Below are 17,570 nucleotides of genomic sequence, written 5' to 3'. Positions count from 1 at the left end.
CAGGCTTCCTCTGGTGCTAGTGCAGAGGGAGCAGCTCCAGAAGTGGATGTGGGAATGTGATTTTTGTCAGTAGTGAAAGTGCCCTATGGGGCAGGGAAGTGTGTTAGGCAGGGAAAAAGGATTTCCGTCTGTGGGCTGGAGCTTTGGATATAATTGTGCCTGCTGTGAAAGAGCTTGTTAAACTTTCTCACTATAAGGGCTCCATCTGGTACTCTAGGTGTCTTTAAATGGAAATTACATTTACTGTCAGAACTCAAGTCTATGCACAGTGAGAATTCTGATGGTCTTACCAGTCACAACAAATCAAAGCTTTTCCTTCACCTCCATATATCCATATCACTTCCCTATAATATAATGGGCAGGGAAGATTAGTGACATGAAGGGGAACAGACTGGACAGGTGCAGAATCTGTCCCCATCTTAGCAGGAAACAGTAGTGAAGACTCACTTTAAAATTCAAGATTTTCTGTTTTTAGGGCAGGATTTAGCTCATTACTGAGAGCAAGCAAAGTAGCATTACAAGGAAACTGAAGGAGTCCAGATGTTGGTCACTGAACAGTTGTGTGACTTACAGCTCAGCCTCTTAAGTTCTGGCTAAAGACTTGCTGGCAGTGCTTTGTGTACTCAGTGTAAAACCTTCACTCACTCTTCAAATCAGAAGATTGTGTGTGGAGATCATCACTGTAGTCAAACCTTGCATGAGGAAATGCTTTACTAGCTGTTGTGACTAGTGCCTCTAAAAGGAATGATCTTGGCAAGCTATTAAGGAGAAGAAATGCAGTCATGGACTGTCGTCATTTGAGATTTAATAACCATTCCCAACTGAGAAACCTATTATTCCATGGAACCATCCCAGCTTCTTTTTTGCCTTCTCACCTGGATCAGTCTTTACAACTAAAATAATTCTGAATTGTGCATAAGATCAAGCTACTTGCTTAGGTGTCCTTTAAAATGAGGCTGTTGTTTTTTGTTGTACTCTAAAGCAAGTTCAAAAATGCTTGTATTCACTTTTACACCCAGTGAACAGTGCCTAGAGGAAATTATCTGTATTGAAGGAGGCTGTGGGGGCTTTCTCTTAACCCTGTAACTGCTGCTTTTACAGTGCTGATTGGATCCATACTCTTGATTGGCTCACAGCAATATTATTTACAGTCAAGAAGAAAAGTACCTTGAATGTGTCATTTTGATAAACCTGTTACTTGTCAGCTTCTCTAGAGGCATCCCACATGGAAATAAACATATTTCATTTTGTTTTATAAATAAATTTTTTAAATGGTTTCCTGCAACCTTGATGAAATATCAGCTGCTTTGCACATCTGAATCCACACCATAGGTATTGTTTGGAAACAGGCTTGTTGTTCTTTAAAATGCACTTAATGCTAGATTAGAGAGCATAAGACAATTTTTTTTTGTCTCCTGTTTCCACCAGCTCATTTCTAAACTATTTAAAATAAAGAGCCTGAGCATGTATGGTATTTAAAAAACCTTTCACACGATGTTTTTAAAACAAATCTATTTCAGCATTAAATGTTTTAATTCAGCAAAAGAAAATTCAACTCAGGATTGATTGTATAGCAATAATGATAATGTATCATATCCATCTTCTTTGAAAATTATTGTAACAGTAGAGTTGAACCTAGTGAATTACATAATTTAGGAACATTTGCCAGAATCCTGTTTAAGCAGTATTACTGTAGTTTTCCCTTAAAAGCAAACGGAAAGATGTATCATATTGTGAAGTACATAAATGAGAGAGAACAGTCTTCAGAAATTATCTAAAGTGACTCATTTGAGTAGAACAGGTCATGTGTGTGCATGCCAGGTTATCACACTAAACTGCTTGGCAAAGTGCAGGAAGAGTACAAGAGGGAGATTTTTGCTTCCCTTCTTCTCTAACCTGAATTAAAAATGTATTGGCTACTCACTGCTAACATCAGAACATTTCCAAGCTAGCCTGAAGTTAGTATTTGAGTATGCTTTTAACATTTAAAACTTTAACAGCATGATCTGTCTAATATAAATAATGAAAGTCCCAGAGAAGTAAAAGCTACTGCTGCTTCTCTTGGCAAAGGTCTACAATGTTCAGGAGTTGTAATGCATCTAAAAATCTGGCAGAAAGAACCACGTGTTTTATTTTTTCAGTCTTCAAAGTAGGTGTTGTATTTATAATGTCCTATTATATACTGATGTAACTGCTTTAAGGCTGAGTGCAGGATCTGTGTTCCCACCACTCCTCCATCCATTCCACTTAACAGAGTCGTTGATTTGAAGAAAGAGACTGTGGACAATTATTTTTACAGCATGCTGAGGTCCAGATTCAGGGTAGTGCACAGTAGGCATCTAGAATTCAGCACATACGTACATTCCTCTGATTTCTTTTTCTGCCTTGTGACTTCCCTGAGATCAAAGTGTGTGCCTGAAATCTGGCATCTGCTCAAGTACTTTCCTGAATAGGAAATGGGATAATTTCCTGAACAAGGGTCTGGGGAACACAGGTAAGTGAGTGTAGATGACATGAGGCAGATATAATGGGCTAGGATGTTATTTGGGCAGAGAGAACAGTAGTGCTCAAAGATTTCTTTATGGAAGATATTTTTTATACGTAGTTGAGAGAATGTCTTGCTTCAGTAAGACTTGGAATCTGCAAATATTCAATAGCACCTAGTCATGTTTTCTTCTTCTGCCCAATTAAAAGGTTGGTTAGATAATGAATTCTGTTTTCAGTGCTTAGCGGTGTCTGTGGCTTCCTAAATCATGTAAGAGTGTTAAAAAAGCATAAAATAAATAGAGTCTTCAGAAACCACACAAAACATAATGGGGAAGAGATGACTGAATTGCTAGTCTCTTGCTTAATACCTGAGAAAATCATGTGAACATGTTTCTGCTGACAAAAGCAGTCAGGATCCAGAGTGAGTGTTTCTATTGAATTTTAGGGGGCTTTTTGTAATCATGGTAGACTTTTGAAGGCTACCTTTTTTCCCATCACTTTTCTACTGATCAGGTGAGGAACAAATAGGATTAAAAATAGAGGGGAGGGAGTTAACTACTCAGCAAATGTAGAAAGAGATCATCAACTCTGTGAAATATTCAGTTAAAAGAATAATTTGCTTTGTCTTCTTGTCATCTCCTAGGTCATCTCTGCCGCAAAACAACTAGGAAATCCTTTAGAGACAAGCAGACAGAAGGGAAGAAAATGAAAGTGTTTTTCCCCAAGGGGTTGATACATATGGATAGATTGGAAGTGAACAAAAACGTGGAAACTCAAAACTAATACCTTTGCCATGAATATAGCCTTTGTTAGATGTAACCAAAACTCAAAATGTGGGACACTGGGGCACAGTACCTGATTGAAGGCAGCTAAATTGAGTGTCTTGTGGGACTGTCTTCAAGCATGATATCTGTGGTTTTAAAGCAAGGAAAAAAGGCTCATTAGTGCTAGGTTAGATCCTTCTGGTGTAAATGAAGAATTGGAAAGGGAATGTAAATCCCAGGAGAAAGTTGTTAGGACCTGTCACATGGAAACTGAATCCACTTAAATATCCCTGGAGAAGACAATGCTTGAAGCCTGATCATTGCTGCTTTAATGTGGAAAATGTAGGGGGTGTAGGTGTGTGTATTTTTTACCTCCTAACCTCTGTCGCTGGTACTGAAGAGATTTTTATACCTCTTGTGGCTTGAGATGCTGTAGGAAAGTGTTTGTGTTCAGCTTGGCTCAGTGCCTTACAGTCCATTTTAATCACTATGCCAAGTGAAAGGACAACAGTTTTACTGTGGTGCTCGGTCTGAAAAGAGGACCCTAAGCAAAAACCAGTTATTCCTCAGGGGATTTCCTGATTCTTGCATATATTTAACAAAGTGTAAAGCATACTGACACAGGCCTTTGGTGGCTATCATAAAACATTCCCTCTTAAGTGTTTTTTTTTTAGTATTCTGAAGACTAACCAAGTATCCTTGTGTATTCTGTTTAAATGCAGTTTTTGTGAAAAAGTAATTAGTGTTAGTATTTTGGAGACGTGTAGAATGCTGGGAGTTTTCTGTGCATGTCCATCACTGGCTTTTGAAGAACACCCATGGACTGCTACTGCTTTTCCTTGCCTCGTGGCATGCCACTGAATCAAAGCCCATATTGCAAACTGGTGGTTTTCCTGCTCTCTCCCTTTCTTGGTGGTGATCCCACAATTACATTACTGCACTGAATGCTCCAGCTGGTTGAACTTTTTCTCTTACTGTCTGATTACATGCTTTCCCTGCTCTTTCTTGCTAGATAACTGCCAGTACTCTCTATTCTCTCTTTGTGTTTCTGTTTTGCTAGAACTGCTCAAACTGTTTCAGGTCTCTGCTGAAGGAAATAGCATGAAAAACCAGTAATTAGAACCCCAAATAAATATTTGAGGAGAGGAGAGCTGTAGTTTAACATTTCCTTGTCACTGCTTGTTTCTTCAGGTTTCTGATGACCCGGAATTCTTCTGAATCTCTGTAACTTCATGATCTTTGACCCCTCCATTTCAATGTGCCTGATTTTGACTAAAGTAACATTTAAGGGTTTGTACACTGTCATGACCAACATGCAGGTTTGTCCCTGATTTTCACACTTACTTTCTAAAATGCCAGCAGCATGTTTTTCTCTGGTAGAATTTCCAGGCTTGTGATGTTGGACCACTTACTTTTTCTGAGATCATTAGGGATGGTACGGTATTCCTCTGCAGCCTGCATGTACCCTGGGGCTCACACACTATATTGCCTATACTAATTTCAGTTTGTGCCTCTGATGCCTTCTTGCAAATTTTTTCACTCCATCCAAATTACCTTCTCTGATGAGTTCTGAAGCATGTGGTCTTATTTTGGAGTCTGTTCAAAGGGTAGTAGATAGAATCACAGGGTGATGAATGGAGAGAATGGATCGGGTGAATTGCTCTGTAGTTTAAAGAGGAGGATGTTTGACAATGCCCGGGTTTTGTTACCGTCAATTAAATTCAATACTTATGAGTAGGCAGATGTGGGAGAGCAGCCTTGATGGAAAATGTAATCTGTGAACTTTGAAGTTTCTGTGAACCTATCAGAAATGTTTAACTTTTTTTCTTACCCATCTGTTTCTTTTTCTTTTGTTCCTTGCTGAAACTGTGTCCTTTGTTCAAGCTGCCTTGCTTACCAATGTTTGTTACTCTTGCTACACTCGATTTCACTGTCTTCATACGCCTCTGCTAGGATATACTTTAGCCTAAACGTGGCTTTCCTTTTTGCCTCACAACTGTGTTCTTCTACTTCTACACTGCTTGTACTTAAGCTGCATTGGTTCTTCTCTCCATCCTTTGACCCTCACAGTGTCAGTTGTGATTAAACCTTATGTGTGTTATGTCCTTCAGCTATTGATTAGTGGAGAAACTGTACTTTAAAGGATTTTTTGCAAAAATCCATCTGTGAAAGGCTAGCCAGCAGCTTTGCTTTAAACACCTACCAGTCACCATTGCTTTAAACACCTACCTTTCTTGTCACCACTATGCACCTGTACACCAGGAGGGGCTGGAAAAATATCATCACATGCTGATTAGGATCAAGGGATCAAACACAGCCAGCACAGGTTTAGAAGAGGCAGGTCCTGTCTGACCAACCTGATCTCCTTTTGTGATCAGGTGACTCGCCTGGTGGATGAGGGGAAGGCTGTGGATGTGTCTATCTGGACTTCAGCAAAGCCTTTGACACTGTCTCCCATAATATACTCCTGGAAAAGCTGGCAGCCCATGGCTTGGACAGGGGCACTCTGTGCTGGGTTAAGAACTGGCGGGAGGGCCAGGCCCAGAGAGTGCTGGTGAACGGGGCTGCATCCAGCTGGGGGCCGGTCACCAGTGGTGTCCCCAGGGATCAGTGCTGGGCCCAGTCCTGTTTAACATCTTTATCGATAAATATAGATGAGGGCATGGAGTCCATCATTAGCAAATTTGCAGATGACACCAAGTTGGAGGGAGTGTTGACCTGCTGGAAGGCAGGAGGACTCTGCAGAGGGACCTTGACAGACTGGAGAGTTGGGCTGATTCCAGCAGGATGAGGTTCAACAAGGCCAAGTGCCGGGTCCTGCACTTTGGCCACAACAACCCCTGCAGCACTACAGGCTGGGACAGAGTGGCTGGAGAGCAGCCAGGTAGAAAGGGATCTGGGAGTTTGGATTGACAGGAGGCTGAACATGAGCCAGCAGTGTGCCCAGGTGGCCAAGAAGGCCAATGGCATCCCGGCCTGGATCAGGAACAGTGTGGCCAGCAGGAGCAGGGAAGTGATCCTTCCCCTGTATGCAGCACTGGTGAGGCCACCCCTGGAGTGCTGTGTCCAGTTCTGGGCCCCTCAGTTCAGGAAGGATATTGAGGTGCTGGAGCAGGTCCAGAGAAGAGCAACCAGGCTGGTGAAGGGACTTGAGCACAGGTCCTATGAGGAGAGGCTGAGGGAGCTGGGGTTGTTTAGCCTGGAGAAGAGGAGGCTCAGGGGTGACCTCATCACTCTCTACAACTCCCTGAAAGGAGGTTGTAGCCCGGTGGGGGTCGGTCTCTTCTCCCAGGCAATCAGCAGTAGGACAAGAGGGCACGGGCTTAAGCTCTGCCAGGGGAGGTTTAGGTTGGATATTAGAAAGTTCTTTACAGAGAGAGGGATCAGACATTGGAATGGCTTGCCCAGAGAGGTGGTAGATTCACCATCCCTGGAGGTTTTTAAGATGAGACTGGATGTGGCACTGAGTGCCATGATCTAGTAATCACAGTGGGGTTGGATCAAGGGTTGGACTTGATGATCTCGGAGGTGTCTTCCAACCCAGGTAAATCTATGATTCTATGATTATACTTCACAATTACTTGGTATCTTCAACTGCTACAGTGTGGCTCTCTCAACTTTTCCAGCAAATTGATAAGTGTCTGTTGAAATACAACCGGAATTAATGTGTACAACCATAGAAGTTTATTGTTTATTTTATCACCCATTTCATTACATCTAGACTTTGATGCTTTTAATTATCTTAGATTAAATACTCCGGTACTACCACCAGGGCAAGCAGATTACAAGTGTTAACAGCTGCATGAATATTTTTATAGAAATCACATACCCATATACATAATGTACATACATATCTGTACTTCTGTTCACGTAAAACTTTTAAGAACATGTGGGTTTTGAAAACTGCGGAGCCTACACATTCTCTTTGTTCCAGACTAGTTTATAGCCTTCTCATTGCTCTTGCAGGCAGCACCGCACATCTAGACTTTGATGTTTTTTATGACAGTCTTATCCTCTAATTAACTTCATTAGTTTTGCAATTAGTGAAGTTAATTAGTGGGTAAAAATGCTGTACAAAACTTCAAAGTTTCCATTTTAATCATAGTTTGTATTAAAAATAATTATCACATGCTTGATTACTAAACTCAATCCAATTAGCTCAGACTGTGTCATGTGATACTAAAACCAGCTTTGTTCTCTTATCTTTCCTAGCTAGTTAGTAGTATTTTTCACTAACAATAACCGAGGCTTTGTCTGATTTCTGAAAATGCAGCTATACAGAGAAAAAGCAGTGAATGAGACAAAAAAGCAAAAAATAAATTGATCATGGTATGACTGAGTGGAAGTTGGGTTTCAGTTTGAGTAAGTAGAGAAACAAGTTGGAAAAGGAGGAGGTGAAAATATTAAAAAAATCCACCATGACAAGTGATATGTGTGGGATCAATACTTGATTACCAACCTCCTCTCCTTTGATGAATCATTTCAGAAGATTTGTGGTCTGAGTTGTACTGCCTATGTCAGCCTGATCACTATCAACTGTGGATACCTAAAGGTATGGTAAAGAAAATCCGCTTGCCTAAGTAAGGATAGCAAAGAAGACATGTTGAAAATCTAAAGCAAAGAGCACAAAATCCGTGAGGCTAGAGTGGATACTGGGATGCAGTAATAACAAGAATAATAATAATAATTCAAAAATAATAATAACAACAAAAAGGCATAGTAGCCGTAAGTGTGGAGGACCTGAGGAGCCACAGTTGATATGCAAGCATTCCATAGTGTCTGTAGATCAGTCCACACCACATCCCTTGTTTTAATCAATGTACCTGTTCATACAGGTATGTGATGAATTAATTCTTTTGGGTAGATGGGTGTTGCCTCAGAGCCATGTAGAAGGCCTGTGGTAGCTCTTGCTTGCAGTTTTCTCCCTGAGCGCGTGATCTCTGTGGACTGTGCTGGACTACCCCTTTTTCTTATGCCATGTCTTTTCACCTGTGTGGTGAGATGTTTCCCACCTCTTGCCATTTGTAGCTGACCAGAGAAGTCTTCATGTTAACCTTAGGGTGTCAGAAGTCTCATCCCGAATTTCTCTTGTTTCTTTTTCTTCTTTGTGCTTCCAGTGTAAGCACAGGTGCTATCTCAGACAGCTTAGTGCTCCAAGCCCAAACCTAAGTGCAATGCCTGAGTCCAAGCTCTGTGCTGGTACTTCCATCTCAAACACTGGCATCAGTCAGCAAAACAACATTACTACATGGTCATTTCCCTGTGATGCATATTGTATCCATTTTTATGGTTCTTTTATACTTTCAGCAGACTTTATAACAGCAGTAAAGTCATTCACATAATTATACCGTAATTGACCTTAGCGTTGAGCATCCTTGGCTTTTACTGCAGTTTGCTTAATACTTTGGTATGGTCGATTATCTTGTAATTCCCATTTTGTTGGGAATTATTGTTTTAATTATTCCACTCCAAATACATCATTTTGGGATAGTAGTAAGGGTACACTGGGGAATGCTTTAAAGAGTTACCAGCTTTAACACATGGGAAGCCTTTTCATCTTGTCATCTCTAGTCATTACTTTTAACACTGATTTAATTTAATTATCACTTAGTCTGCTCAGGCCAGGTCTTCATCTGGGGAGTTGGGGCTTGCAGGATTTGAGAGCAGTTGTATGGCTGTGGAGTTTGACAATACTGATTTCTGCCACATTACAGTGTGAACCATCTATGTTGATGCAGTTAACTTCCAGTGGAAGCTGGGGCTAAAACAGCTGGGTTTTTTTCCCCTAGCAATTTGAACTATTAATTATCCCAAATAGACAGCATGCTGGAGAGAATTTTACGGCTGCATAAGAGGCTTGCATGGCTCTCTTGATACTCATTTCATTTGCACCTGTATGGCACCGGTACTCCACCAGGAGCAGTGTCCTGCCAGTGTTGGAGAGAAAAAACAGTGATCCTTGTGGTACGAGATTGTTTCAGTTCACACTGTGCTCAGAAGTGCCCAGAACAAAGACTGAAGCATAGCATGCCATGCTTTACAGCCTAGTGCAAAAAATACTGTGGGTCCAGTGCTAGAAACACACTGTTCCACTTCTTAAGCAAATTATTTGAACACAGCAACGTGCTCAACCTTTCCATAAATATGTATGTGCAGTTGTTTTTTGTCAGCATTTTGTGTTGTATTTAACATGAATAAAATGTTCTACCTAAGCAGAATATGAAAAAAACCTGTATGTTTTGCTCAAACACAACTAAATGTAACCTACTTTCACCAAAGAGTATTTCTCCTGTGTCTGATCTAATTATTATATGTGAGTGAACTCAGCATTATTTAGTAGGAAAATGCTACTCTTCCAGTAGATTAACACATTTTATTGAAGAAAACAGCATTGTGAATATTTCTCTATAAATTTTAATAGTTACTAAAACAAAGGCTCTGGCCCATTAAGTTACAGTCTCCCAAGTTATAGTACTGAATCACTTAATTTCTCTAAGTAGCCATCCTATTCCAGCCTCTTAAAGGCAGTTGTTAGGAGAGCACTGATGTTTTGATCAAGGAACAGGGCAGAGTCTGTCAGCTAAACAATTTGCTTTGATGGAAGTTTTCTTTCACAGTCTGCAAATGTAAGGGCCTCTCTTGGAACATGTGGGCCTGCACACTCAGGAACCAAGGTGCAGGTGTCTGTAGGGTTATGTACAGGAATCTGATGTCAGTGAAAACCACAGGGACATTGTTACCTCCCAGTATTTATCAATGAGGACAGATCCTTACACATGTTTATAGACTGAAAAGCTGTTACAAACAGAGGAGGGAACTCAGTACAGGTAACAGCATTGTCCCTTGCACAATGAAAATAAGTAAGCTTTACGTCCATAGGAAGATCTAGACGATATCTCATTTGCTATGTATATGACGTATCTTTATTACTTAGCATAAGAGGTAAACTGAGATCTGTCAACACCATTGCCAGAGATCTCATGAACTCGCTAATCTTCATGTGGCAGGTGCATTTCATGTTGAAGGAAAAAGAAGGTAGTGCTGCAGGGGTGTTGATAGGCTGGCTTCATACAAGGAAACGGGTATGACAGTTAAAACTAGGAATGTTTAGGTTTTTTCTGTCATAATTGACTCTTGAGGCAAAATAATGTTAGTCCTAGTACACTGGCTTAATTTCAGGTTGGGAAATGAAATTCTACCTGCTGCCAGTAGGTGAGTTGTCTCCATTTGTCTGCTAATGTCAGGTGACGTGCTGCAGGAGGATTTTTTCATATTGGTATCAGGTCTGATCCATCTTTAAAGCACTAAAAGCCATAAGCAGCATGTATTGCCCCAATGCCCAATGTGGTGCTCATCCTTTATGTGCTAATGATAATTAGCTACTTTATCTCTCTAGTAGGGAACTTTAATCTATTACTTTATTAAACAGCGAAATCAAAGATTGAAATGGTATCTATAGCACATAGCTAACTAGATTGTGAAAAATGAAACTATATGGTTTTAAATTTATGAAAATAAGTATTTCTGTTTAAATAAGTGCAGTAGTTTAATTCTTTAGACACCACTCTGATTTGTAGTTTATTGGTGATTATTTTTCTTCGTTTTAAAGCAAATTGCTTTCCTTAGGGTGAAGTTGAAAAATAATGAATTGAATTCACATTACAAGCTACTGTCTCCCAAATTGTAAATGAATATAAATGTAATAGGAGCATGCTATTAAAATCTTGCAAAAGGCTATGCTGTATTGTTACAGTAAACAAATATATTTTTCAAGTCATCAGTTCATTTAATGTTTCTTCTTGGCCTTTGTTTTAAGGGCTTCTGTACCTAGTGCCACTGCTGTCTCCAAATGTCTTAACATGTGTTGTCACTTCAGAGCAAAAAATAATTTTGTTAATTTGTGTCATTTACTGTAATATAAGCTAACAGTATTTTAAGAGGTATTTGCTCAGGATGGGAAATCCTTTTCAACTTATTTTATACTGTCAGGGAGAGAGAGAGGGAGGCAGGGAGATAGGAAAATGGGAAAGGCACAGGCTGTGTTCAGCACTAGCTTTGTTCTAAAATTTTGATTTCCACTTAGTGTTTTTAAAGAATAATTAACAATTGACAGTGAAAAATGTGGAAGATTTTTGCAAATTCCACCACTCATTAATCTGAGATGCTGTTTACAAGAATTGGAAATTTTAGAAAAATTGAGTGTTGCGGTAGGGAGAAATATTCTCTAATGTGACTTGATCAATAAGGACAGCTTAATTTCTGTGGTTAAGTGTTCTAAATCCTTACCAGAAACTTGTGATGTAATAAGGAAAAGAAGAAATTTTGTCATAGAGATGGAACAGAAGTTACTCAACGTAACTGCTGATTTCTTGGTTTGCATTTGTGTTAATAACTGTAAAATAAACCGAGGAAGATGTGCACCGAAAAGCTCAAAACAAAACGGCTGTGTAGTACAGTTTTATGTGGAACAACAGCTGTCTGTAATGTATGGAGGAAGAACCCCCAAACCAGTGTTTCTGGATGAATGGGAGGATCTAAAATCCATCAGTAAGGACTTCTTTAGTTGTCGTTCCTCCACACCCATTATATAAGGATGATAGTGATGGAAACAGTCAGCAGGGTTTCAACTGACAATTATTTTCATCTTCATTGCTGTCATTTCAAATTCTGGAAAAAGCCTGAACACATCTTTACTTAGGTACATTCAACCACTGACTTCAGTGTGAGATAAAGTTTAGTGCATGCTTAAATGCTCTCTTGAACTACGTCCAAAAGCTGCTACTGCTGTTAAAATCAGTCCCAGAGGGAACTTTGCATCTTTCATTGCTTCCTTTTTTGTATATCAAGATACAGGCTCTACCAACATTTAGAAATATGGTAGGAGTCAATAAATGTTGCCTGCCTTGTTTAAAGCAATACAGTAGAATTGTTGGATGACAGTGCATAAAGTACGTTGTCTTCCTTTCTCTTCTGTCTGTACGTGTGTTCTTTAGCAGTCATTACTAGGTGAGAGTGTAGAATGGCAAGAGAATTGCTGAGCCACTGCATTTTGTTTCCATCTGCTGCAGGCACAGCCTGTAATTGTAAAAGGCATCAAAATAAAATGAGTTTAGTTGTTTTCCCCTATTCTTGGCTGCTTCAAGACTGTTCAGAAGCTTACTTCTTTCTTTGGTAGACAGAAACATTAAAATGTTTGCTGAAGTGTGATTTGCCTTGAGCCTCTTTGTTCTTTTTGATGTACACAGGCTAACACACACATACATACACCTTCCTTCCCCCCCAACTCGGACTACTGATTTAACTGTACATATCTGTAGAGGAAACAAAGCTAAACAAGACCAATTCATAAAATGACCCAAATTAGCGCTACATTCATCCCATTGGCACTGCAGGTAGCCACTGTGATTGTCAGTTGATCTCCTTTTTCTGTCTCTCGCAATACAATGTGCAATTTTTAATATAAGACACTTGATGGGTAGCTGTCCCTGATTAAAACCCAAAGTGCTATCTATAAGAACAGCTCCAAATTATATTATCAGCTTAAGATGTATTGCGGGGTCGTGACAAATGAACCACTGTTTTGAATAAGTGCTTGATAATGTTTCCTTCTTCTCTTTTTGGACTGCAGAGCTCTTCTGTATCTCCCTCAGCCAGTTTCAGAACAGCAGAAAAGCACAGAAATTCGACAGATTATTCTTCAGATAGTAAAAAACAGAAAACAGAAGAAAAAGAAATAGCGGCTCGTTATGTGAGTAAATTGCATTATGCATTGTTGAATTTAAGTGTTCCTCTGTAATTTCACCCTGATTTCTTCTGCATAACTAATTTTAAAATTGTGGGTCAAATTTTTAATGGGTTTTTGCTGGTTACCTCCAACGTCTATGTTGGATTAAAGGTTTGGTGTGTATGATTGATAATGTTTTTTACAATATAAATACAGAGCACCTGGAAGCCATGTGACAGTAGTTCTGAGCTTTAGTTAGCCTGGGACTTGGTGGATCTGGACTATAGTTTGGCTCCACTTCATAGTGCAGTGCAACTTTGGATGAAGATTTTCATCACATGTCCTTTTCTACCAGTGTAAAAACTGGGAAGAATGCTATAGCTGTGGCAGCCTGCAAAGCAGAAGCCCTATAGGTGACCTAAATATTCTAACTGTATTACGACATAAAGCTTGGTAAAAATGAATGGTACATTGCATATTTTTCAGCAGCCTTGCTATTTTTTTCTTAGTGCTTAAGAGATGTTGGGATACTAAGTAAATGGGTTTTAACACATTGTGATTTGTCATTGCAGGACAGCGATGGTGAAAAGAGCGATGACAACTTGGTAGTTGATGTTTCCAATGAGGTATACACAATAGTGTTTTTTTCTACCTTGTAGTAATGGTGATGGGGTGTCTTCAGTGGTTTCAGTGTGTATTGGTTTTATGGCTAAGGTTACAGCATTTGCCTTCATAAAGAAACTTGAAATGCATGAGGGAATCCAGTCACGTCGTCTTTCTTTAGAAAACGAATCAGATCTAACGTTTATTTCTACAAAGGGCTTTTTGTTTCTCATATGAACAGAAAGTTCTCTTGAGATGTTTGAAGCCAGCACAGCACAAGATAGGATGCAGCGTCTAACAGTATCTTCTAACAGTCTTTTCATTCACTCTGGCCATGAGTTTGTCAACTTTATCAGGTCTGCTAAGTGTTTCAGACCTTTTCAGTCACCTAAAAAAAAAGGAGACTTACTTGCGTATTTCAATATTCATAATTTTTTTACATGATTTTTCATGGTTAATGGCATAAAATTTTAGGACTTCTTTAAAAAAAAGTTGTCCTTCCTTCATTATCCATCTCGATTTTACAGTTGTAGCAGCTAAAGCAGTTGAGAATGGAAGGAAGATGTCACTTCCTATGACAGATCTTCATTCCAAACCAAGGGCTGCTCAAGACAAGCACTAGTGACTAGTATGAAATTTTTATGCTAACCCATGTTGCTGATGTTTAGGATCCTTCTTCTCCCCGGGGGAGCCCAGCACACTCTCCACGGGAAAATGGCTTGGACAAGACTCGACTGCTGAAAAAAGATGCACCAATTAGTCCGGCATCTATTGCATCCTCCAGCAGTACTCCTTCCTCCAAATCCAAAGAACTTAGCCTTGTAAGTGCTTCAAAATGCTCCTGACCCATGATCATATGCTGAAATGCATGCTTACTGGATTTTTTTCTGGACACAATTTGTATTTCCACTGTAATATAGTGCAATATGAAGCATCAATTTAAAAGTAGCTTAATTTATGCCTTAATAAAATAATAATGAGAAAGTCCACAGGGTTTTTTTTTTTGGATAGGTAGAGGTTTTCATTGGTGGTGTGGGTAAATGATAGATTTGCTGTTCTAAGAGATATTCTTCTCCTCCTCCATATGAAAAACTGTCATTCTGAGAATAAATAAAAGTACACAGGGATTTCTTGAGCTGTTTTCCTGTGCTGTGGTTTATAGCAAATTCAGTTCCCTGCTTGGATGTGATTTGGTTGTTAGCTTTGTTTGAATTACCAGGCCGTATACAACAACAATAATTCTTATTTTCTATCTAAAAAGTAATCTGTCATTTACAAGAGCCTTCCTTGACTTGCATCACAAATCATAATGCAAAAGAAAGGAGCTGCCTGCAAGGGGTGTTCTTTCCTTTCATGTTTGTGACCATAGTTAATCACCTACCTGAGCTGCACAGTAATTCCCCTCTCAGTTCTTCAGAGGACAGGGTTATTTAAAGCAGCAAAATAAATAAAAAGAAAGCTTAAAGTGAATGTTGTGCTCAGGAATGGTGGTGGAACGACAGGTTCAGGCCTGGAAGTCAGTGGTTTGTCTGATGAACAAGCTTGTCATTAGAGTGGCATTACACAATCCTTGACTTTATACTCATTGCTGTCTCCATCATGTGGTTCTAGCACCATGCCTGAATACGAGTTGTCGGACAGTTTGGGGATTTTTTTTCTACACTTTTTGTCCATCCAGAGTGGCCTCTCACAGAAAATCATAATCGTAAGGGGAGCAGGTCCATGAGCAAAGTGAGACTGCTGACAGAGTTCACATATGCTGCCAGTTGTCAGGTGGCAATGATTTTCATTTACCTCATTCTGAATCATATGGACACTACTGATGAAGAAATCTGTGAAGTCTGTAGTTAATTACCAAAACCGTTCCATCTTTTTTGGTGTTTCTGCAGCTTCTCTTCGCTAGCAGGGACTGTTGAAACTCAAGCCCAAAAGCTAAATATCATTAATCATACACATTCTGGTTGTTGTTGTCTCTTTCCAACCACTAGCTATAAGACTAAAATAACTCACAAACTGTCTTCCTTTTTCCTTTTTGGTCACCAGAATGAGAAATCTACCACTCCTGTGTCTAAATCAAATACCCCAACTCCACGGACTGATGCCCCAACTCCAGGCAGCAACTCCACTCCTGGACTGAGGCCAGTGCCTGGCAAACCCCCAGGGGTGGACCCAATAGGTTAGTGTCCGTATATTTCAGTGGTGTGAAAGAGTGGCCGTTTGTCCCTTGCCAGGCTCCCTTTGAATCTGCAGTGTCAAATCAGTACCTTACAGTTACTTAAATTGGGTCCTTAGCTGTTTTTTTCAGCATTGTAATACAGTGTATGTGTTTTGTTGTTGTTGCTGCTGTTGTTTTGTTTGTTTGGAGTTTTTTGGTTTTATGTGTTGGGGTTTTTTTTGCTGTTTGCCAAACCTGTGTTTCGTCTGATGGGTCTAGAATGCCTCTGTGACTTCTTTCTTTTTTTATCCCCTCTATAGCTTCAGGTTTAAGAACACCTATGGCAGTACCGTGTCCTTATCCTACTCCATTTGGTATCGTGCCACATGCTGGTATGAACGGGGAGCTGACCAGCCCTGGAGCTGCCTATGCCAGTCTGCACAATATTTCCCCTCAAATGAGTGCAGCAGCTGCAGCAGCAGCAGCAGCAGCAGCTTACGGGCGATCTCCAGTGGTAAGTGTTTGCCGTTAGTGCATATAGTTTTGAGAGCAGTGTATATTAAATATAAGACCTGTGGGTTTAACTCTAGTTCATTCTCTTTGTAGTTTGGGGAGTATGCTATGGAGAATATGAATTAAACAGTCTTCCTTTGCCAAACTCTTACTCTAATACACCTTTTTGTTTTGCTTGGGGAAAACTCTAGGTTGGTTTTGATCCACATCATCACATGCGAGTCCCAGGCATCCCTCCCAATCTCACAGGCATCCCAGGAGGAAAACCGTGAGTATCAAACATACAGTGTTAAAAGTCAATCATCTGTTGGAAGTTGTGTTCCCTTGCTGATTGGAGTTCCCCTTAGCTACTGAAAACTGCTGTGTGAATAGAAATAAATATACCTATTCAACAAGAGCAGGAGAATTACTGTTAGCTCTTAAAGTTACATTTATAAATTTGTTTTGAAGACTAATAGCAGTCAATAGGGACTGGATGACAAAGAGTAAAGGAGACAAATGGGAAAAGGAACTGAACTTCAAATCTGACTGGTTGGTTGTCTATGGAAATGCAAACTGGAATGGGATCTCAGCTATGTCTCTCTACTGTACTCTGCTTCTCAGTTTAAAAAAATTATTGTTTTGTTCACAGAAGCCTTGCAATTACTTGCAAACTTAGCAGCTGCTATAAGCAGTGTACAGAGAAAGGAACACTGACACATTTTGTTTGATTGAGAATACTGGAAAAATTGTTGTATCGCAATATTCAGATTCATCCTTTATGGAATAGACTGTAAAAGGTGACCTACTCTACCAGGCTTTGCGTGTTGTGAGCCTCAAAAGAAGAACTACAGTGACAAAGAACTCTCTGCTCACATTCCCCTGGAGCTAGAGAGGAGAAAAACTAAAGCAGCTCCACATACCATATTGATCCAGATTTTATGTCTGGGTCATCTAATTCAGCTTCCTTCTGACACTTGTGGAACGGTGTGATCAGTTGATCCTGCAGAGTGTGAAGGTCAAGGGATGTTTGTGTCATTCTTTCTCTAGCTGTTTTGTGTAGGAATGTGTTTGTGGAGGAGTGGTTGGGTTAGTTACACACTTGAATGTGTGAGTAAATGCGTACCTACCTGCTAGTGAGCTCGCACACACACAGGATTAATGGTTAATATGGTGACCTAAGCGATCAAGCCTAGTGCCTGTAACTCTTCTAGTTACATGTGTCACATAAAGCAAGCCAGGTTCCAGATCTCTCAGGCATCACACAATGGTAACCACCTTCAGTTGACTTTTTTCTGCTAATTTTTCCACTCTGTTAGGTGGCTGTGCAAGGGAGATATCGAAA

General features: G+C 40.0%; 1 protein-coding gene across 8 annotated transcripts in view; it reads left to right on the top strand.

The window, feature by feature from the left end:
* Positions 1-17,570, top strand: part of TLE4 (TLE family member 4, transcriptional corepressor) — a 98,790-nt gene that overhangs the window by 71,478 nt on the left and 9,742 nt on the right. For all 8 annotated transcript variants that reach the window (XM_050329721.1, XM_050329720.1, XM_050329724.1 and 5 more), the window contains 6 exons: positions 12,880-12,999; positions 13,548-13,601; positions 14,247-14,399; positions 15,622-15,754; positions 16,054-16,247; positions 16,438-16,514. In XM_050329721.1, coding sequence (XP_050185678.1) covers positions 12,880-12,999; positions 13,548-13,601; positions 14,247-14,399; positions 15,622-15,754; positions 16,054-16,247; positions 16,438-16,514 — 731 coding nt within the window. The remainder of the gene's footprint in view (positions 1-12,879; positions 13,000-13,547; positions 13,602-14,246; positions 14,400-15,621; positions 15,755-16,053; positions 16,248-16,437; positions 16,515-17,570) is intronic.

Source organism: Myiozetetes cayanensis, unplaced genomic scaffold (assembly GCF_022539395.1).
Source record: "Myiozetetes cayanensis isolate MyiCay16 unplaced genomic scaffold, myiCay2020 scf4, whole genome shotgun sequence".
NCBI classification, from domain to species: Eukaryota; Metazoa; Chordata; class Aves; order Passeriformes; family Tyrannidae; genus Myiozetetes; species Myiozetetes cayanensis.
The sequence above is the reverse complement of the archived record's forward strand: the minus strand, read 5'-3'. Positions and strand labels throughout refer to the sequence as shown.